General features: G+C 39.9%; 1 protein-coding gene across 2 annotated transcripts in view; it reads left to right on the top strand.

The window, feature by feature from the left end:
* Positions 1-7,828: 7,828 nt before the first annotated feature.
* The window catches only part of GABRB1 (gamma-aminobutyric acid type A receptor subunit beta1), an 87,425-nt gene continuing 78,688 nt past the window's right edge, over positions 7,829-16,565 (top strand). For both annotated transcript variants that reach the window (XM_085223219.1, XM_085223218.1), the window contains exons 1-3: positions 7,829-7,964; positions 8,039-8,130; positions 8,227-8,294. In XM_085223219.1, coding sequence (XP_085079345.1) covers positions 7,888-7,964; positions 8,039-8,130; positions 8,227-8,294 — 237 coding nt within the window. In that variant the 5' untranslated portion in view covers positions 7,829-7,887. The remainder of the gene's footprint in view (positions 7,965-8,038; positions 8,131-8,226; positions 8,295-16,565) is intronic.

The following is a 16,565-nucleotide window of genomic DNA, read 5'->3' as shown; positions in this document are numbered from 1 at the left end:
AGAAGGAAATGGTGCAGTGTCATTCAACTTGGAAGGGACTTAATAAAAGCATTGGTCCAAAATGCAACCAACGTCAAATTTGTTCTTACACCAAACAAAAGAACAATAGTCATTAAGTTAGTCGTTAAGTTTAATTTAAGCATATGGATCAATGGATAGTTGATATAGCCTAGGAACAAAGTACCTCACATAAACAAGTATTTTGTACCACTCGGACTGCAACCTCTTGGCCCCAGTGACACAGGGTGCTGGTCTATACATACAAGGGATTGATCCAGTGCAGTTGCAGTATCTGTTGTCTTACAAACATACAAGAATAGCATGAAATGAAGTAAAATCAATTCATTATTGTAATTATAAAATTCTCAAAGTATAATACACTTAAAAACAGAAATAGTTTTATGGCTCAGTTGCTTTTTATGTTAAAGAAGAACACTTCAATTTCATTCCCAGCTCTGCCACTGATGTCTGTGACCTTGGCTAAGTCATTTAGGCCAAATCTTCAGATACGAGTACTTAATATTAATTGTATAGATGTATATGAAGGCTTTTGTAAGAAGGAGTGACCTAGATCTTGTGGAGTCCAAATACTCAAATCTGCATTTAAAATTTTGATCCCCAGACCTCCGTGTCTGAATTTCCTGTTCCGTAAATTGTAGATGAGGCTTACATATGTCGTAGAGATATTTGAAGTATTAATTACTTCAAATGTGCACAGTGGCTTAAAAATGTAAAATATATAAATACTAAGAATTGTTATGAAATAGGTCAGTATTTAAACCATACACATGTCCCCGTTAGCTTAGGCATTTTCTCGACTTTGTGTCTCGTTTTGGATGTTTAGCACATAATCAGCTTTTTAAATATTTCTCTGCTGGACACAGGCATCAGAGTACATGATATTAACACTGAGAAATAAACATTCTTTAGCTAATACGCTGTCTACATGAACAGGTCTCTGCAGTCCCTTCCCCGACCTCTTAGCTCACTTGGACATGCATGAAGCACTTTGTTGACGGTGAAAATGAGCAGGTAGAAAATCCAAGGGACAAAAATGAAGTTGAATATTCTACAAATATAAATGCACAATTGCAGGTGGTAGATGTCAAAAGATGAATGGTTCTAACAGGATGAATGATGTCTACACTTGTAAGCACTCGTGCTTATTTCATAGAAAAGCATGTATTTTCTATTACCCCAAAGCAGTACATACTGTTTCCTCCAGCTCACAGCCTAAACAGATGAAGCACAAATCTATTCTGATTTATGTATGCTTTAGACATTAGGGTATTTAAGGACATTTAGGTTCTAGTCCATAACTCATTGAAATAAAAGAAATACCTGCCATTCACTCAGGGGATTCTGGAAAGGGATCAGGAAGTGTTTTTCACTCTGGGTTCCCAAACTGCTCACTTGTTGAGTTTTCCTCTATGCTTATAATACTTGCAGGTTCTTACAGATCTGTTTGGTTTTAATCTGTTGTACAAATGTTCAAAATCCTTTATTCCTCAGCTCCCAACTGAGACCAGCAGATGATAATCTACCTTCATCAGAGGGGGATGGACAGGAGCTTCAATTGCTCCCACTCCTGTTGCCAGCTTCTTGGACAATCCTAACACAGAGGCAGTGCTGAAATATATTTTGATGATTTTCTGAAATGAAAACTTGGATAACCTCCAGAACCACAAGTAAAATCTAAGCCTGAATGTGCTAGGCAAAGTGAGAAAAATTCTCTGAGCAAAGGAAAAAGCAACCTAAGGAGACATTTGACAAGACAAAAGAAGACACCATAGAGAGGTTAAGAATATGAGAAAGACCCAAAGTCCTCTCTTGCAGTAGGAAGGGGAATGCTTCCAAGTTATAAAATTAAGTATATTTACATTATTTCTTTTTTTGGCCTCTTCTGCCCACAAATCTGAGTTCAAATTCTTATTTCTGTTCAGAGATGGAATTAGAAAATATTTGAAGCTGACACAGTCGACACCACACAAATGCTTGCTTCTGCTCGGGGGAATATAGGAATGCTCCAACACCTCTCATTTCACACTTTAAAGCTTTCTGAGCATTCAGCTTCAGTTGATTGCCCTAAAAGAGACTCTGGGATAGTTTTACCCTGTATGGTGGTCTCCCTCCCAAAATGCATGCACAATGAATTGACCAATGACCCCTGCTGCTCAACCGTCCCATCCCTGGTAGAGCCTCTCTGCCTCTATCCCCAGTGCTGCTGTGGTGCCAACATATCAACAGGGGCAGCACTGCAGTTTTGTAGTCTGGCTGAAGAATCTTTTTGCTAATTGTCTTCTTTCAATTTCTTTTTTCTTACAATTCTTCTCTTTGCACTTGTTTTAGGCTTTATTTTAGGGTTCTTTTTCAAATAGCTAAAAACAGAACAAATGACAGGGCATAATCTATTTCTCAGTTTATGGACTGCTTCCAGTGATTGCTGCCAGCCCATGTGACATATATAAATCACAGATCTGAGACCTGCACTCCTGCACTGGTTAAAGTGATAAGTAAAATTTCTTGTTCTCTTACACCTCACTGCTGACAAAGTGACTCCCAGTTGAAGAGATTCACATGTGCTCTTTATTTCAGCAAGCAAGAAGCATATATTTCACTCATCAAATGTGCTCCTCTGACAGAAAGGAGAGTGCAAGCAGCTGTTGTGTAGGACTACTGCATTTGTTAAACTCGTGCCCACTTTGTTTTCTCCCAGCGTAAGTATGACTATACGTGGCAATACATATTTAACAGTCATTTTCATGGCTGTAAATCTACCCAATTGAATTTCAGAGGAATTTGCCGTCAGCAAAGAAATCAGACAGCCTGCAAGTTTTCAGTCTGGCAGCTTTTATTGTTGTATTTTTGCTGTTGTTCTAATACTCTCTCTTAAATGTGAGAGGTGAAATGTTTCATAAGCATTCTTGAAATATAACACAAATTTTCATTCTTGTCACCTTTGTCCTTGGAGGCAGCAGACAACATTATAGATGAAGTGGAATTACAAAATGTCTACCTTTTATGAGGTGGGTGAAGTGGCAAGAGGACAGAGAACAGTTCCTATTTGCAGTAGCTCTGTTGTAGCCTTTACTCTTTAGTTTTACCAACATAAGCACAACATCTTAAAAACAAGTTCTACGAAATCTCAACCAAATGTTTCTTTTCTTATTGAAGTTGGCTATTTAAGATGTGTGTGGAATTGGGGAAGAGTTCCCAAATGCACTAAGGACGTTTTTAGATAGATCTGATTTGAAAACCAGAAGCCCCAGCCAATGGAAAATGCCATTTTAAACCCCCAATCAAACTAAAGTTAAAAATTAAAAATAAATAAATAAATCAACAACAACAACATTTGCTTTAAGGAAAAGTAGTTAGCACCTTCAAATTTCCAAGCACTGTAGAACACCAAGAGGGCAGGAGGTACTCTAGATAAGAAAGGAGTTAAACAGGTTAGAACTACAGTTTCCATGAAAGAAGGGCAAACCATTAGCAGAGAAAGAAAGTGGTGTTACCATCCTTTTGAGTAACAAAATCACAGAAAAGGATTGGAAGGGGAAATTACTGAGCTTCTTCCTGCTCATTTTCTGAGTCACATTCAACTCCTTCTCCAGGTTGAAGTAACCTCAAAGATAGATAAAGTTTCTCAGAGCTTGGAAAGGAATATTTTTAAACTCTAAACTTTTTGAGAGTAAATAATGCAAAAATCTCTCTTTTCTCAAAGTAAAGTTCATTTTGAGTAATATCCCCAGAAAAGTTGCTTTGGCGACTGAATTCAGCAATTCTGTCTCCTTATAGATGGAGGAAAACAAGCTAGGCTCTTATTTATATAAGCCACAGATTCATAAGCATCTCTATGAGTAAGTGCATCACATCACTGAAATGGGACAAAGAGACACATTGCATTCTAGTGGCCCAGTGTAGTAAAATACTTCTATTAACAAAATGTGTATTTCTCTATTCATCGCTTTAAAAAAAACATTCAATCTGTCAATTTAAATATTTTGTCATGAGCTTCTTCAGATGCTGATGCAAAAGCAAAGCTAGAGAAAATTAATTCCATTTATCAGAAAAAAATAATCTCTGTGCCATTCTAGTAAGAGTTTCATTTCTTCTACAAAATAATTACCCATATGTATAAACACAGTACCAGGCCCAAAAAGCTTAGAAGCAAAGCTCTTGATCGCACAAACACACATAGAACTTCCTGCATTAGCCTATTTAAATCAAGGGAGCTGCCCGTTCCTACATCAGTTTGCATATCAGGCTATATCTCTTTCCACTGTGCTTCTGACATTTCACCAGCACTGACAGAAACTTCAGTTCTTGAGAACTGCATGAAGGAAAGCACCTGAAATACATTTCAATAGAAATGATAACATTAACACGTCTCATATTTCTTCTCTATGTTCTTTAAATTTCTCCTAAAAACCTAATTCTGTAGTTCTGTCTATAATTGCCTGCATTGTCCTGGTGACACTTAAGACTGCTGGGGCTGCTTGTGGTTAATACACCAAGGCCTTTAAACTATGCAAATGTATACAGGCTAATTGCTGCCTGCACCTTCTTCATGCCCATGTCAATACTTGTTGAATGTCTTCCTGACTTGTCCTGGAAGCCAGGATTGTCTTTTCTATTAATCTCTGCAGTACCTGTCTCAAAGACCTTAATCTCCAGACTCTAGTGCTCATGAGATAAGAAGAGTTTCCCACACCTGGGATGAAGAAACAGAAGATTAGCAGAATTGCTTCCTTCGGGTAGCATGGAGTGGGACACGCAGACACACTGCCAGTGGAGGGGTTCTGGTATTAGGCATGCAGTGCTGGACTAGTGCTCCTCCAGAGGAAGCCAGCTCTGCAGAGAATGTTAGGTGAGTGGTAAAGACATATGGCTGGAAGATCTACAAAGGGATTTCAAATTAGCATTGCAGATGTTTATTTGAAGTGACTAAAAATTCACTAAATTATTTTGGCTGTGGATACGGAAGAACAATTTTTGTCCTAGAGTTCTTATTAAATATATTCTTCTCACTTTGATTATAAAACTAAGAACAATTCACAGTCTGAAGATCTCAGGATAAAGCACAAGTTCACTGTGACACTCCACAGCTCTTCTTGGTTGTTTTTCTAGTGCTCTGAAATCCCCAGAGCACACTAGAATTATCTCCAGCTTGCTATTTTCTGTCATCCAAGAAGACTGCTCACAAGCCGCATCTGATTCAAGGGATTACTGTAGGTATAAAATGACAATAGCATTACCTCTAGCAGATCAAATATGCGACCTATTTTGTTTCCTACCACTTTTAGGTATAAATAATACATATTTTTTTCACCTGCACATGTAGTCATTTCACAGTTCGTAGGTTTCGTTGATCGTTTACCCTATTTTTTACAAATTTAAAATTTTCATCTTAAATTTTTAATATATTTTATCAGTAAAATTACTGAAAAAGACCATTTGCTCAGTGCCAAGTAAGAAAAAATGTTTATCCCTCCTAATTCTCATTTTTCTTTGACATAGGAGATGTGCAGTATGACAAGCCCTACAGCCTAGTGGGAAGCAGCTGTCTGATAATGAATAATCCAAAGTGCCCGCTTTGCCTTATGTTTGTTGGATTTTTTATTTTTTATTTTTTTGCCTTATGTGCACCCTGTGACAATGTAAAGCAATTTTGCTAATTAATGATGCTGCTTGCACTCTTACCTCCAGCCCTGCTTTCACCCAGTAATTCTCCCCACTAACTGGAGAACAGTAAGTCCAGTTAGACCACCTGGGTTATGAGCATCTTGTTTCTGCAAATCCTTGGGTCTGATTACTCAACCCAGTCAGCAGCACAAACATTAACTTTCAAAGTCTGTATCTCCTCATATGAAGAGCAAGGAGTGAAGCATGGAGCTTCCCCTCTCCATTTTGAGCAGGTATCATGGGGACACACCTGCCCGCCTTCTACATTTAAGAGGCATAAAGTATCACTAGAAAGAGATGCATAATCATCATTTCTGCAATGTTTTTTTTTCCCCTGGTTTTATTAAAAATCATGGCCTTCCTTCCACAGAATGCATCCACTGAGAAACAAGAAGGACTTCCTTCTTTTTTCAATGATTTCAATGATACATTCTTCTTAAGCAGCTGATATTATCTGAGCAATACACTGGCTTTTTATACTGTGCACTTTCTGATTTCCAAATGAAAAAGAGCACTGAAATAAAGTGACTTTTAATAAACTGGAAACATTTCTCTGTGTGAGAAAAAAGGTTTCCTCCTGAAAACCTATGCATCTCTCTCACTGACCCTGTCAATACTAAGCTCAGTGTAGAAATGAGCAGAAGAGGAATTCGCAATTATTATCAGCAGTGTTTTAAAGTGCAACCTGATTTCCAGCAGAGCAAACCAGAGCCACACATGCCTGCTTGTCTGAACTTTTGGGGCACTCAGGCAACTCCAGGAGTCCAGAAGGCCACACAAGGAATCCACCAGGTTTCACTCAGCTCAAGAGGGAGAATAAAATCCATCTAGAGCATATGGAATCATGCATTGCACTCTTCCGAATCAAGTTTATTGGCTGCAGAAGAAGCTTCAGTTTCATCAAATCAGTCCACCAGGTGTCTCGTCATCTTTGAAAGCTTTTAGAACATGTCTGTGATAATATAAGGCCTATGAAAGTTAGCCTCTTTGCCACAGTCACTCATTTTAGAGGTCACTGGTTCTTTGTCACAGGTATTAAAGAGCTGCAGAAGGATACTAGGATGTCTAACTTTTTACTGAAATGAGAGACAAGGTTCTGCTACACTGGTGACCTGGAGAAGCACACTATGTTTTCTTTTTAGAAATAAATCTTTCACGAAGAAAAAGAACCTCAATATTCTTTACACATCCTATAAAACCACAGAGTGTTTCAATTGGTAGTATATGGGAGCGTAGAGGTTCTGCTGTTAATAATAATTCAGCCCTGGAAGCATTTGGAAGATAAGTTCCATCATGGTGCCATCATCCACTCCAAACGAGCCAGAAAGGAGCCTCCTTGCTGCCTGCTGTGGCCATGTAATGTCAGCACTCTTGAGGTGTGTTGTTCAGAGCCCACACAAATCCCTGCTCTCAGCCCCCAGTCACTGAGGGCCTTCCCAGCATTCTCTTTGCACAGGGAGGTGTCTGCAGCTGCTTCCAGAGCCCAGCTTAGATCCCAGCCATCCCAAAAGGAGCTTCAGAAACACACCTCACACTGACAGGCTGCCAGCAGAATAGCTACTCTGAAGTACAGATGCCTTAAACCATACAGAAATGAGAATTTACAGAGGATAATCCCCTGCGCTCACACCTTATGACAGATTTTAGCAGGCCAGACAGGGCAGGCATCTTCTTTTAGTACAGGTGTAGCTGACTGCCACACAGCTTTTGGCAAAGTTAGAATTATGTAGAAGACAGAATGCTGCAAAGCATCGAGAAGACCAAAGGGACTCCAGTCCCGTAGAAAACCCTAATTTAGTGTTTAAAAGAAACCAGGTAACTTTATCTGGACCGTGTTTTCAAACTTTTAGTACATGTCAAGTGCTGTATACCCAGCAGCACCAATCGCACCTGATCATTAGTACAACTACAGCATACAATAATCATGACTAGAAAACGTTAAGAATTCACAACAGCAACGCCGAAGTTCCATTGAGTTGAGCTAGGAGGTGATTAAAAGAGGAAGAAAAGAAAGGTGCGTTCATTGTAGCAGCCCTCATGGCCAAACGACAGCACTCACGGCACCTGCGGCTATGCGAGCTGACAAGGGTACCGGTGCCCACGGCGCTCCGCTCGGCGCATGCGTTGCGCTGCCGGCAATTGTTGCTCCGCTCCGTTCCAACTTGCAGTCGGCCGCCGAGAGGCGTAGGCGCGGCCGGGGCCGGGATGAGAGCGGCGAGGCGGGGCGGCCCGTGGGCGCTGTCGCTGTCCCTGGTGCTGGCCGTGGGGTGCGCGGCGCGCAGGTGAGCGCTGCCGAGCTGGGGAGGGGCGCGGGGCAGCGGTCGCCTCCCTGACTTGGCTCTGCTCCTTCCCGCAGCGCCGATGAGCCCAGCAACATGTCCTACGTGAAGGAGACGGTGGACAGGCTGCTGCACGGCTACGATATCCGCCTCAGGCCTGACTTCGGAGGTGAGGCGCCCGCACTTCTCGCTCCCCGGCGTGTTGCCCGGCGGATCTCCGCCTAACACCGGCTCCCGCTTCCCTCCCTCCCTCCCCCCCGCGCAGGGCCTCCCGTCGACGTGGGCATGCGGATCGAGATCGCCAGCATCGACGTGGTGTCGGAAGTCAACATGGTGAGTAGCGGCGGGACGGGGTCGCGGGGCGCCGAGCCCTCCGCGTTATGGCGCCGCCTGCCGGCCGCGCCTCAGCGCCGCGACAGCTTCGCGTCCGGTCTCCGCCGGCAGCACGAATTCGCGCGGCCGCCTGCAGCGGCGTCGGGACTGCTAAGAGTCAGCCCGGATTCGGGGCTGCCTACCGCAAGGGAGAGCACGTGCTGCACAATAGCCGAGCACGTCGGGGTTGCTAGGAAAAGCTACTTGTGCTGTTGGAGTAAGATTTGCATGCTTAAGCTAGCACTCCGTAAGTGCTCACTGCCGTGTTCGAAATGCCTGCAGCAGGTCTGATGGTCTGGGTTCTGCTCGCGGTGGTTGTTCACACGGTCAGCAATTGAGTTCAGAAATGTTGGGATTGCCCTGGCTGTAGCAGCACAGGGATAGATCGCTTTGTTTTTGTGTGTATTTGCTTTTTTAATGTAAAATGGCACTGAATAAAAGCAGCAAAGAGTAAACGATATGAAGCTTCTGCAAAAACAACCCTTCACGTAGAAAACTGTTGTAGATTAAATGCACAACCATGTCCCCTATCCAGCTATCAAAATCAGACAAGTCCCCAAGCTACAGGTGTGAAATGGGTGTCATTTGATTTCAACTGTGCTGCTGAAAGGAGTATTACTAGAGATGCAGGCTTGGAGAGCAAAACTATGTACAATGGTTGCCTCGTTCAGTAGTCTTTTCCCAGAAGAAATTGAAAAATCATCAGTTACGATTTTGAACATTTTACAGAAATGCAGGCACTTTGCTCTCTCTCTTTTCTTATGTTCGATCTCATGAGAATCTGATATGCTTTTTTTCCTCTTTTTAGCTAAAAGAAGCTTAAAACTTTATATTTCCATTCTGATCATCGGTTTATTTCACACCAAAAAAAAAGGAGGAGAGGGAGGGGAAAGAAAAAAAGTAATATATGCCTGTTCAAAGTAATTTTCTCATGTGTTTGCTTCATATATTAAAGTTAAAAGTTGTCACACAAAATTGCTGAAGAGAGATGGTTTTTCTCTTCATGCTCTACCTACAGGGTTCCTACTTGTCACTGCTAGATTTGTTGATAAACCTAACAGAATCTGGAGGAAGGAGTCTGGTCACTTTGCATGGAGCAAACTGGACTCTGCAGAACATAAACAGAGCATGATAGAGGTGTCAGCTCTTGGAGTTCCTGTTGCTACTTTGTACTCTGGGGGTGGTCATGGTTGGGACTGTTCAGATGAAGCAGAAGAAGCAGGGAGTTTATTTTCTTTAGGTCTGAACAGTCAAAAAAACAAACAAACTCCCACTCTGTAACAGAATCACTGCTTCTGCAAAATGGCGTACCCTGGGATAACCGAATACTGCCAACACCATCACCAAAATACCTGCTCAGAAAAGTCAAGTGTCAACACCTGAAATCCTGTTAATTCAAAGGGGAGTAGATCTGACAGTTTCCAGTAGCAGCATCAAGGGGTAATAATCACATAGCACTGGCTCACAGCATTTCTGCTTAGCTATGAAGCAACATGCACCTCTCTTCTCCCTTCCAACCCTTGCACAGCCCCTGGGAAAGTGTAATTTGTTTTTTAATTATGGAAAGTTGTATGCTGGACGTATTCTTTGACTGCTAAGAGGGGCAGCTTGACTAAGATGGGTCAAAAAAATAAAAATATTTTCATTACATAAAATGCCACATCTTTCCCAGTGGAAGGAAGCAACCATTCCTAGGTATGGCCAAAAGACCATTCTGTTCAATCAGTCTCACATAGGAGTAGCAGGGGCAGTTGTCTCATGCCTGGGCTCTCCTCAGTCATGTAAAACCTAATTTTCAGAGTGTCAGAAACAGTTGTTCCAAATCCTGGTACACACTGGCGGGGTTAAACTTCCTATTCCAGTTCCAGTGCTTAGATAAGAGTAAAGATATTTACTTTATCTCTGTACCTCTTCAGTGAATTACATGAGAATTTGTCTTAGCTGTAGGCTGTCTGCCAAGTCAACAGGCAGATTTATATGTATGAGTAAATCTAGTCGTAGGGTAAAAAGTTGAAATACAGACAACAGAACTATTATGAATTCTGTGAAAACCAATAGTAGTAAATGTTCAATCAGGCAGCTTGTCTACCTGTAGCATCTTCTCTAAATATGCTAAACTATTATGAAATATTCTACTGAATTTTCTTACATGAAACAAACAGGAGATGTAGGATGTAAAAATCCTAATGACCAATGCTCTGTTCAAAAGCTACTTATTTCCAAATATAAAATAAGTTTTAATCTCTTTCCATCAGATTTTCCCATCCTTGCTACAATAATTGGGATTTACAAAACATTTGCTTCCAAAGGTATAAAGTGATCCTTCACTTTGGTTCAATTAATGACAGTTCACCTAATTTTCATCCATGACAGAGTTCCCTTAGAAGAATTCTAGAGTTTTACACAAATATAGTGATTTCATTAAGAACCTCGCTATTACTGAATCTATTAAGTTTCGGTAATATGCATTGTCTGCTTTATCATGATACTTTTACGCTATTATCAAGAGATGCGTATTGCACAGCAAGAATGAACATAGGCAGCACGATTCACAGTGACTACCTTCAAGATCCAGGGCATGCAAGCAAATCAAATGTCATATTGCTCTATCTACTAGAAAATAGTTGAGAAGTAGCTGGGGGAAAAAAATCACATGCAGTACATGACTATTTTCTCTCTAAAATATTTTTTCTACCGAGCAGGTGGTCAAACCTTTATCATAGTGAAAAAGTAGCTGTATGTGCTTTGAAAACCAATGCACTTGAGAAAGAACCTTTAATAGAGAAGTCAAGAGAGATGCAAAAAAATACATTACTTCATTTTGGGAAACGGTACTTAACCTACCATAGTGATTTGACATTGGTTTGTGTGATACCATATTGCAGGTTTTATTTCTGAGCAAGAAGAGGGAAAAGAATGTTTCATTGTTCTTTGACATGAGAGATATAATTCTTTACCTTCTTCACACCCAATATTCTTCCAATGCTTTCTCCTTGAGAAGTCTGTCTCATATACTGTCAACATACATGTTAGAAAACATGACACAGAAATATAGTTTAAACCACTCATTTTTACATCCTTTTGAGAAACTTGTAATTTAATATGCCAACTACATCATTATTTTTTTTCCATTCATTTCATGTGATACCACCCTCTCATATTCTTTTATCTTTCCTGCCTTTATGATTATATAAGTCTATGGTCCAGTAAGAAACTGGACCAAGAAACAGAATTTATCTTCTGGTGCATTTTTGATACCTTGACTTACGCTGAATGAGGAAGTTATGTTTGCGGCACAGAGCAGATCCATATCATGACCCCATCACTGTGATAGATTTGAGGAACAAAGCGTCTCTCACAGCTCATGTTGTCAGATATCTTTTTCTACTATGTTTGCCTCACTTTTCCTGGAAGGAATGTAGTGCTTTAGGGCTGCTCCCAGACCTACTGTTGAAATACTAGTTTACGCTGCAAATAAAATCCAAGATCGATGCACTTTCTGACATGCCACGTACGCTACTTTGGAAGTTTATAATCAGTCTGAAGGCTCAACTACTTTAGTGCATTCAGGTCACCATACTTTGTTCAGTTTGGGTAGCGAACAGTTCTGCAAGTGTGGAAAACTGAAAAACAAACTCCTGTGACCGACAGCAAGGGTCATCTTTATCTTCAGCGTGGATCATTCTGGAAGGCTGCATGCTTTTTCAGTTTGAACTTTCACAGAGTCATTTTCCACATAGCAGTGTTGATGTGCTTTAGTTCTTTTGAGATCTTCACAAGCTTGCTGTTCACTGTTTATCACCAATGCAACAACACAATTCTCTTCAAAAAAGACAGAAATCAGTATATACAGAAAAGAAATAAAGCGTGTTTCAGAACATCCTGTGATCATCAGGAATCCAGAATGAACATAAAAACCAAGCCAAATTAATGCAATCTTTGAACAAATGTCGTGTATACAATGTGAAGCAGAGCGTTATAGTTCATTCAGTATAAAAGGCTGTTGGCATCCAGGGCTGTGTGACCAGAGCATAGATAGTAGGTCAGGGGAACTTATTATCTCTTCTTGGCACTCACTAGACTACATTTAATACTGCATCTGGTTCTGGGTCCAACCCAGTTATGTGATGCAGAACTGATGGTAGTTCAGTGGAGAGCCACCAAGCTGGGATGCTTGCTCTAGGATCTGGGCTTGTTCTGTCTGGAAAGAGATGGTTCTGATGGCACATTCTCAGGATCTGTGAAGAGGTTATGGAGAATATAGAGCCAGACATTTCACAGAGGTATATGCTATGATGGCAGATGCAAAGTGAAACCGAAGAAGATCAGAGTTGGATGTAAGGAAAGGATTATTTTTTATTCTGTGAGGACAGTCCAGGAGACAAACTGGATGCTCAGAGAGATTGTAATTTACATCGTTGGTAGCCTGTAAGACCCAGCTGGATCAAACCCTGAGCAACTGGGTCAGACTTCATAGCTGAATGACTTTATTTTATAAAATCATAATTGTTTACTACATTCAGGAAATAAAACTCCCCCTTGATATTAATAAGCATTCAGCATTAGTTGGCTGTGCTTAATTCCAAGATCTAGGACTATCACACAAGACTAACTTGTCAATATATGCATAGATATATATATATAGATATAGATACAGATATATAGGCAAATGTTTTCAAATTTGCCTATAGATGAAAAACAAGCACATAGATGCCTCCAGAGCTTGGAATAATAGAAGTGCTTCCTATTACTTGAGGGCTGAACCTGTAAATGGCAGAAGGTATTTCTGTCTCAGTAGTTACCTACTGAATCTTACAGAAACTGTTTTGGTTCAGGATATACAAAATTATCATAAGCAAACAAATAACAGTTTGGAAAGACTCTTTGATTTTTTTTTGTTTTTTTTAATAGTAATTTTGTATCACAGAACACCACCATTGCAGCAAATGCATTATGGCACATTTACAACAAAATGCACAACAGCTTCCAGAAAGTTATTCATTAATATCCAACACAAATGCTAATAGTAACTGCCCCAGTTCTCAAGGTGATTTCATCTTTTCAATTTTTTGCTGTTTATTTTTAGACTATTACATATATCTACGTGTTACCACATTTTAGTAAATTCTCATTATTTAGTTCAGGATAAAATCATGTTTTGTATTAGTGAAGAGAAATCAAGAGAAAACTAGAGTAATATTCAAGAGAAATATACAACAACCCTGTCCAAAGCCCAGGACCCCATTTCTGCCTTCCTTCCCAGGGGCGGGTGTTTAAACCTTCAAGCTGAGTAAGGCTTAGAACCACTCTAAGTTTGCCCATTACCCCTGTCAGGCCAGCATTTGTACACTAGACTCGAGCTATTGACCAACTTCTATGTATCCTTGCAGGTTATGTTAAGGCACTTATTGCAGGCTAAGGAACTCTTAAACTGTGTTTATTGACTGCCTGAAGTTTCACACATTGTCTTGTCCCTTTTCACTGGCTGGGTTAAGTATCTGAGAAAGCAGGATATTGGCTGCTGTGAATGTCAGACTAGAAAACCATCTCTCTTCTAGGCAATTTCATACCAAAATAGGTGTCATGAATCCCATTTCCATAGATCCCTTCCTTCATAGCAGCAAAATCTCCTTTATTTGAATCTCAAGTTTGGTACATGGAGAACTGAAAAATCAACATCTTCAGCTCAGCCAGGAAGGCAACAGAAGCAATCAGTTTAGTTGCAGTGATAATAAATGCAAATCCTCAATATAAATAAATCTGTCAGACAATATTCATAGAGATTACATTGATTTTTAAAAATGACATAAAACTCAACATTCTGTATGAAAACTTGTGTGCTGCAGTGCAGAAGAAGGGAGAATTACTTTTTACTTATAGCATGAAGGACATGCAAAGGACTTGAAATGAATATTAATAAGAATGTTCAGCAACTGATTTTATTTTTTCCAGCAAATAAGGAAAAACTAGCCAAGTAATAATATATAAAGGTCAGATCATTTCATCACTGTCTGCTTCAAATGTAAGTAATTATGTTAACAGTGAAACATGGAGTGAATGTAGAAATCAACATCTTGAGGTTAAGCAGTGAGGTCACTGTTATTGGATGTCTTGTTGGGTTGTTTTTCATTTGAATACAGAACTAAGTGATACTTCAACAAAATTAACAAGTACAAAAAAGGATAAAGTTATAACTTAAATGTTGCTTTATATGACCCAGAAAGGTCAAACATATGATTCAGAAAGTGGTCCCTTCCAACTGAAGCCATTCTATGATCTCAATTTGTTTTTAAAATCAAACTAAACTGAGAACAGCTTCAAGGTTAATACAAGCAATATACCAAATCCTTTTTTTAGCCTGACAAGCGCAATACTTCACAAGTTTCCTTACTTCAAGGTTTAAATGAACTAGCTATGAATGTCCTTCATAGAAAATATGATTCTCTTATTTGATGTTAAAATCACAGTTGCCCACAGGCAGTTCTTCCAGCTTTCTCAATAGCTTCTCTCTGGACACAGCAGGTGACTTATCCTCACTACCTAGCTTTTCTCAAGGGTTGATAAAGCTCAGTTCTGACCTATGTACTTCAGCTTTTAGTCCAGGTTTTACACCTGACACCATATGGTATCCTGATACGTCTGTAGTGGAGGCAGATAGTATAAACCCTGCAACACCTACATTTCTGAATAGAACAGATAGTATTCACACTTCCTGTTTGTTTAAAGCACATTCCAAGTATGCAGCACAAGATTACAAATGATAGAAAACTATCTAGCTGGTCTGTTGAATTTTAACAATGTTTTTGATAAGCTGCATCTTGCCTTCTCATTTCTCCTGAAGTTGGAGTAAAAAATAAATAAATAAATAGAACTGAAACATGCTGCTATTACTGTGCCAGAATGCAGCTGCAAAGAAAAGGACCACACATTTCCTTAATCATTCCCCAAAACACTTCTCCTTCCAGGTCTCATTCCTAAAATCTACAGTTAATCTCATAGCAATGGGAGGCTTGTAATGAGATGGATTTTCTCATCCCATAACTGAAGGTCACAATGCTTTCTTCAGATGTTTTGTGGATCTGCATCAAACAACACGTCCATGTTGTGAGCACTGAAATCTTGCTTGGGGTCTGTTAGCCTCCACAAACCTCACAGTTCAGTAGCACAAACACGCTGAAGGCATTCAGGGTCACAAATGATACTTTAGTAATTGAATTGCTAACAACTCACACAAAGGACCCATTTCCTGTAATTATCATTTCTCTAAAAAGAAAAAAACATCTCCATAAAATTCAAAGTCCTCCCAGGAACCTGTTGTTTCTTTAAATGAATGTGTAGGTAGGTAGAACAGAGAGCTTAATTAAAGGCTTGTATCTTTATTTTCTTTATTTTCATTGCCTTTTCTATTCTGATTCTGGAAAGAAGAGAATATCAGAAGCTCCCAAAGTAAGCATTTGCTTTCATAAGGAGATTGAAGGGGCGCATTTCAAATGACTGCAGAACTTAGTGGGTTTTTTAAAATCAGCTTTACTTTTTACTCTGAAGTAAAAAGTGTTTTCTGTAATTCTTCTAGGCTGTTCTCATACATTCTCTTCTAACTGCTGTTCAAGTAAGACCTGGAAGTAAAGCTGTGGAGCTAGGAGAGGAAATAATCACACCGTCACTTCTCCCTGAGGTGATTCCCAGCCTCAGGAAAGGAACAGGAACATGCTCCAAAGCTACCACCAAAAAAAAGACTTGTTCTTGTTTGCAAGATGCCAGGTAGTCTGGGACAACATCTGAAGCTAAGAATTAAGCCTGAAGATTTCTGTCATTCAGCCGCATCCCCAGCTGATGTGCTTTGTGGGGTGCTGTATTCCGAACAGCAGCTGCTGGGAAGAGGTCTCTGGGATGTCTCATTCCCTATATTAAAGTATGCTGTGTTTTGAAGCGTAGTGAAACCTCAGAAACCAGCTAAAGGATTCTCAGTTGATGATAGAGTCCAAGGTGGCTACCAGAAAGGCTTTATACTTGAATACTCTTTAAGAATCCTGTTCTTCCTTCTAGAAGAATTCTGGATCTAAAAGGGGTGCACGTTTGGGTTTGTAGAATTCCTCTTCCCTCACATGAAATACTATCTGTAATTCTGACAGCATTAAAATGAAATTGTTTCTACCCCAAAGGCAAAACTGTTGCAAATATGTTCTCTATGAAATTTGTAGCAGCAATCACTGAATAATCTAGCAGAATAAT

This window comes from Meleagris gallopavo, chromosome 4 (genome assembly GCF_905368555.1).
Source record: "Meleagris gallopavo chromosome 4, MGAL_WU_HG_1.1, whole genome shotgun sequence".
In the NCBI taxonomy this organism is placed as follows: Eukaryota; Metazoa; Chordata; class Aves; order Galliformes; family Phasianidae; genus Meleagris; species Meleagris gallopavo.
Note: the sequence above shows the minus strand (reverse complement) of the source record. Positions and strands in the feature narration are given on the sequence as shown.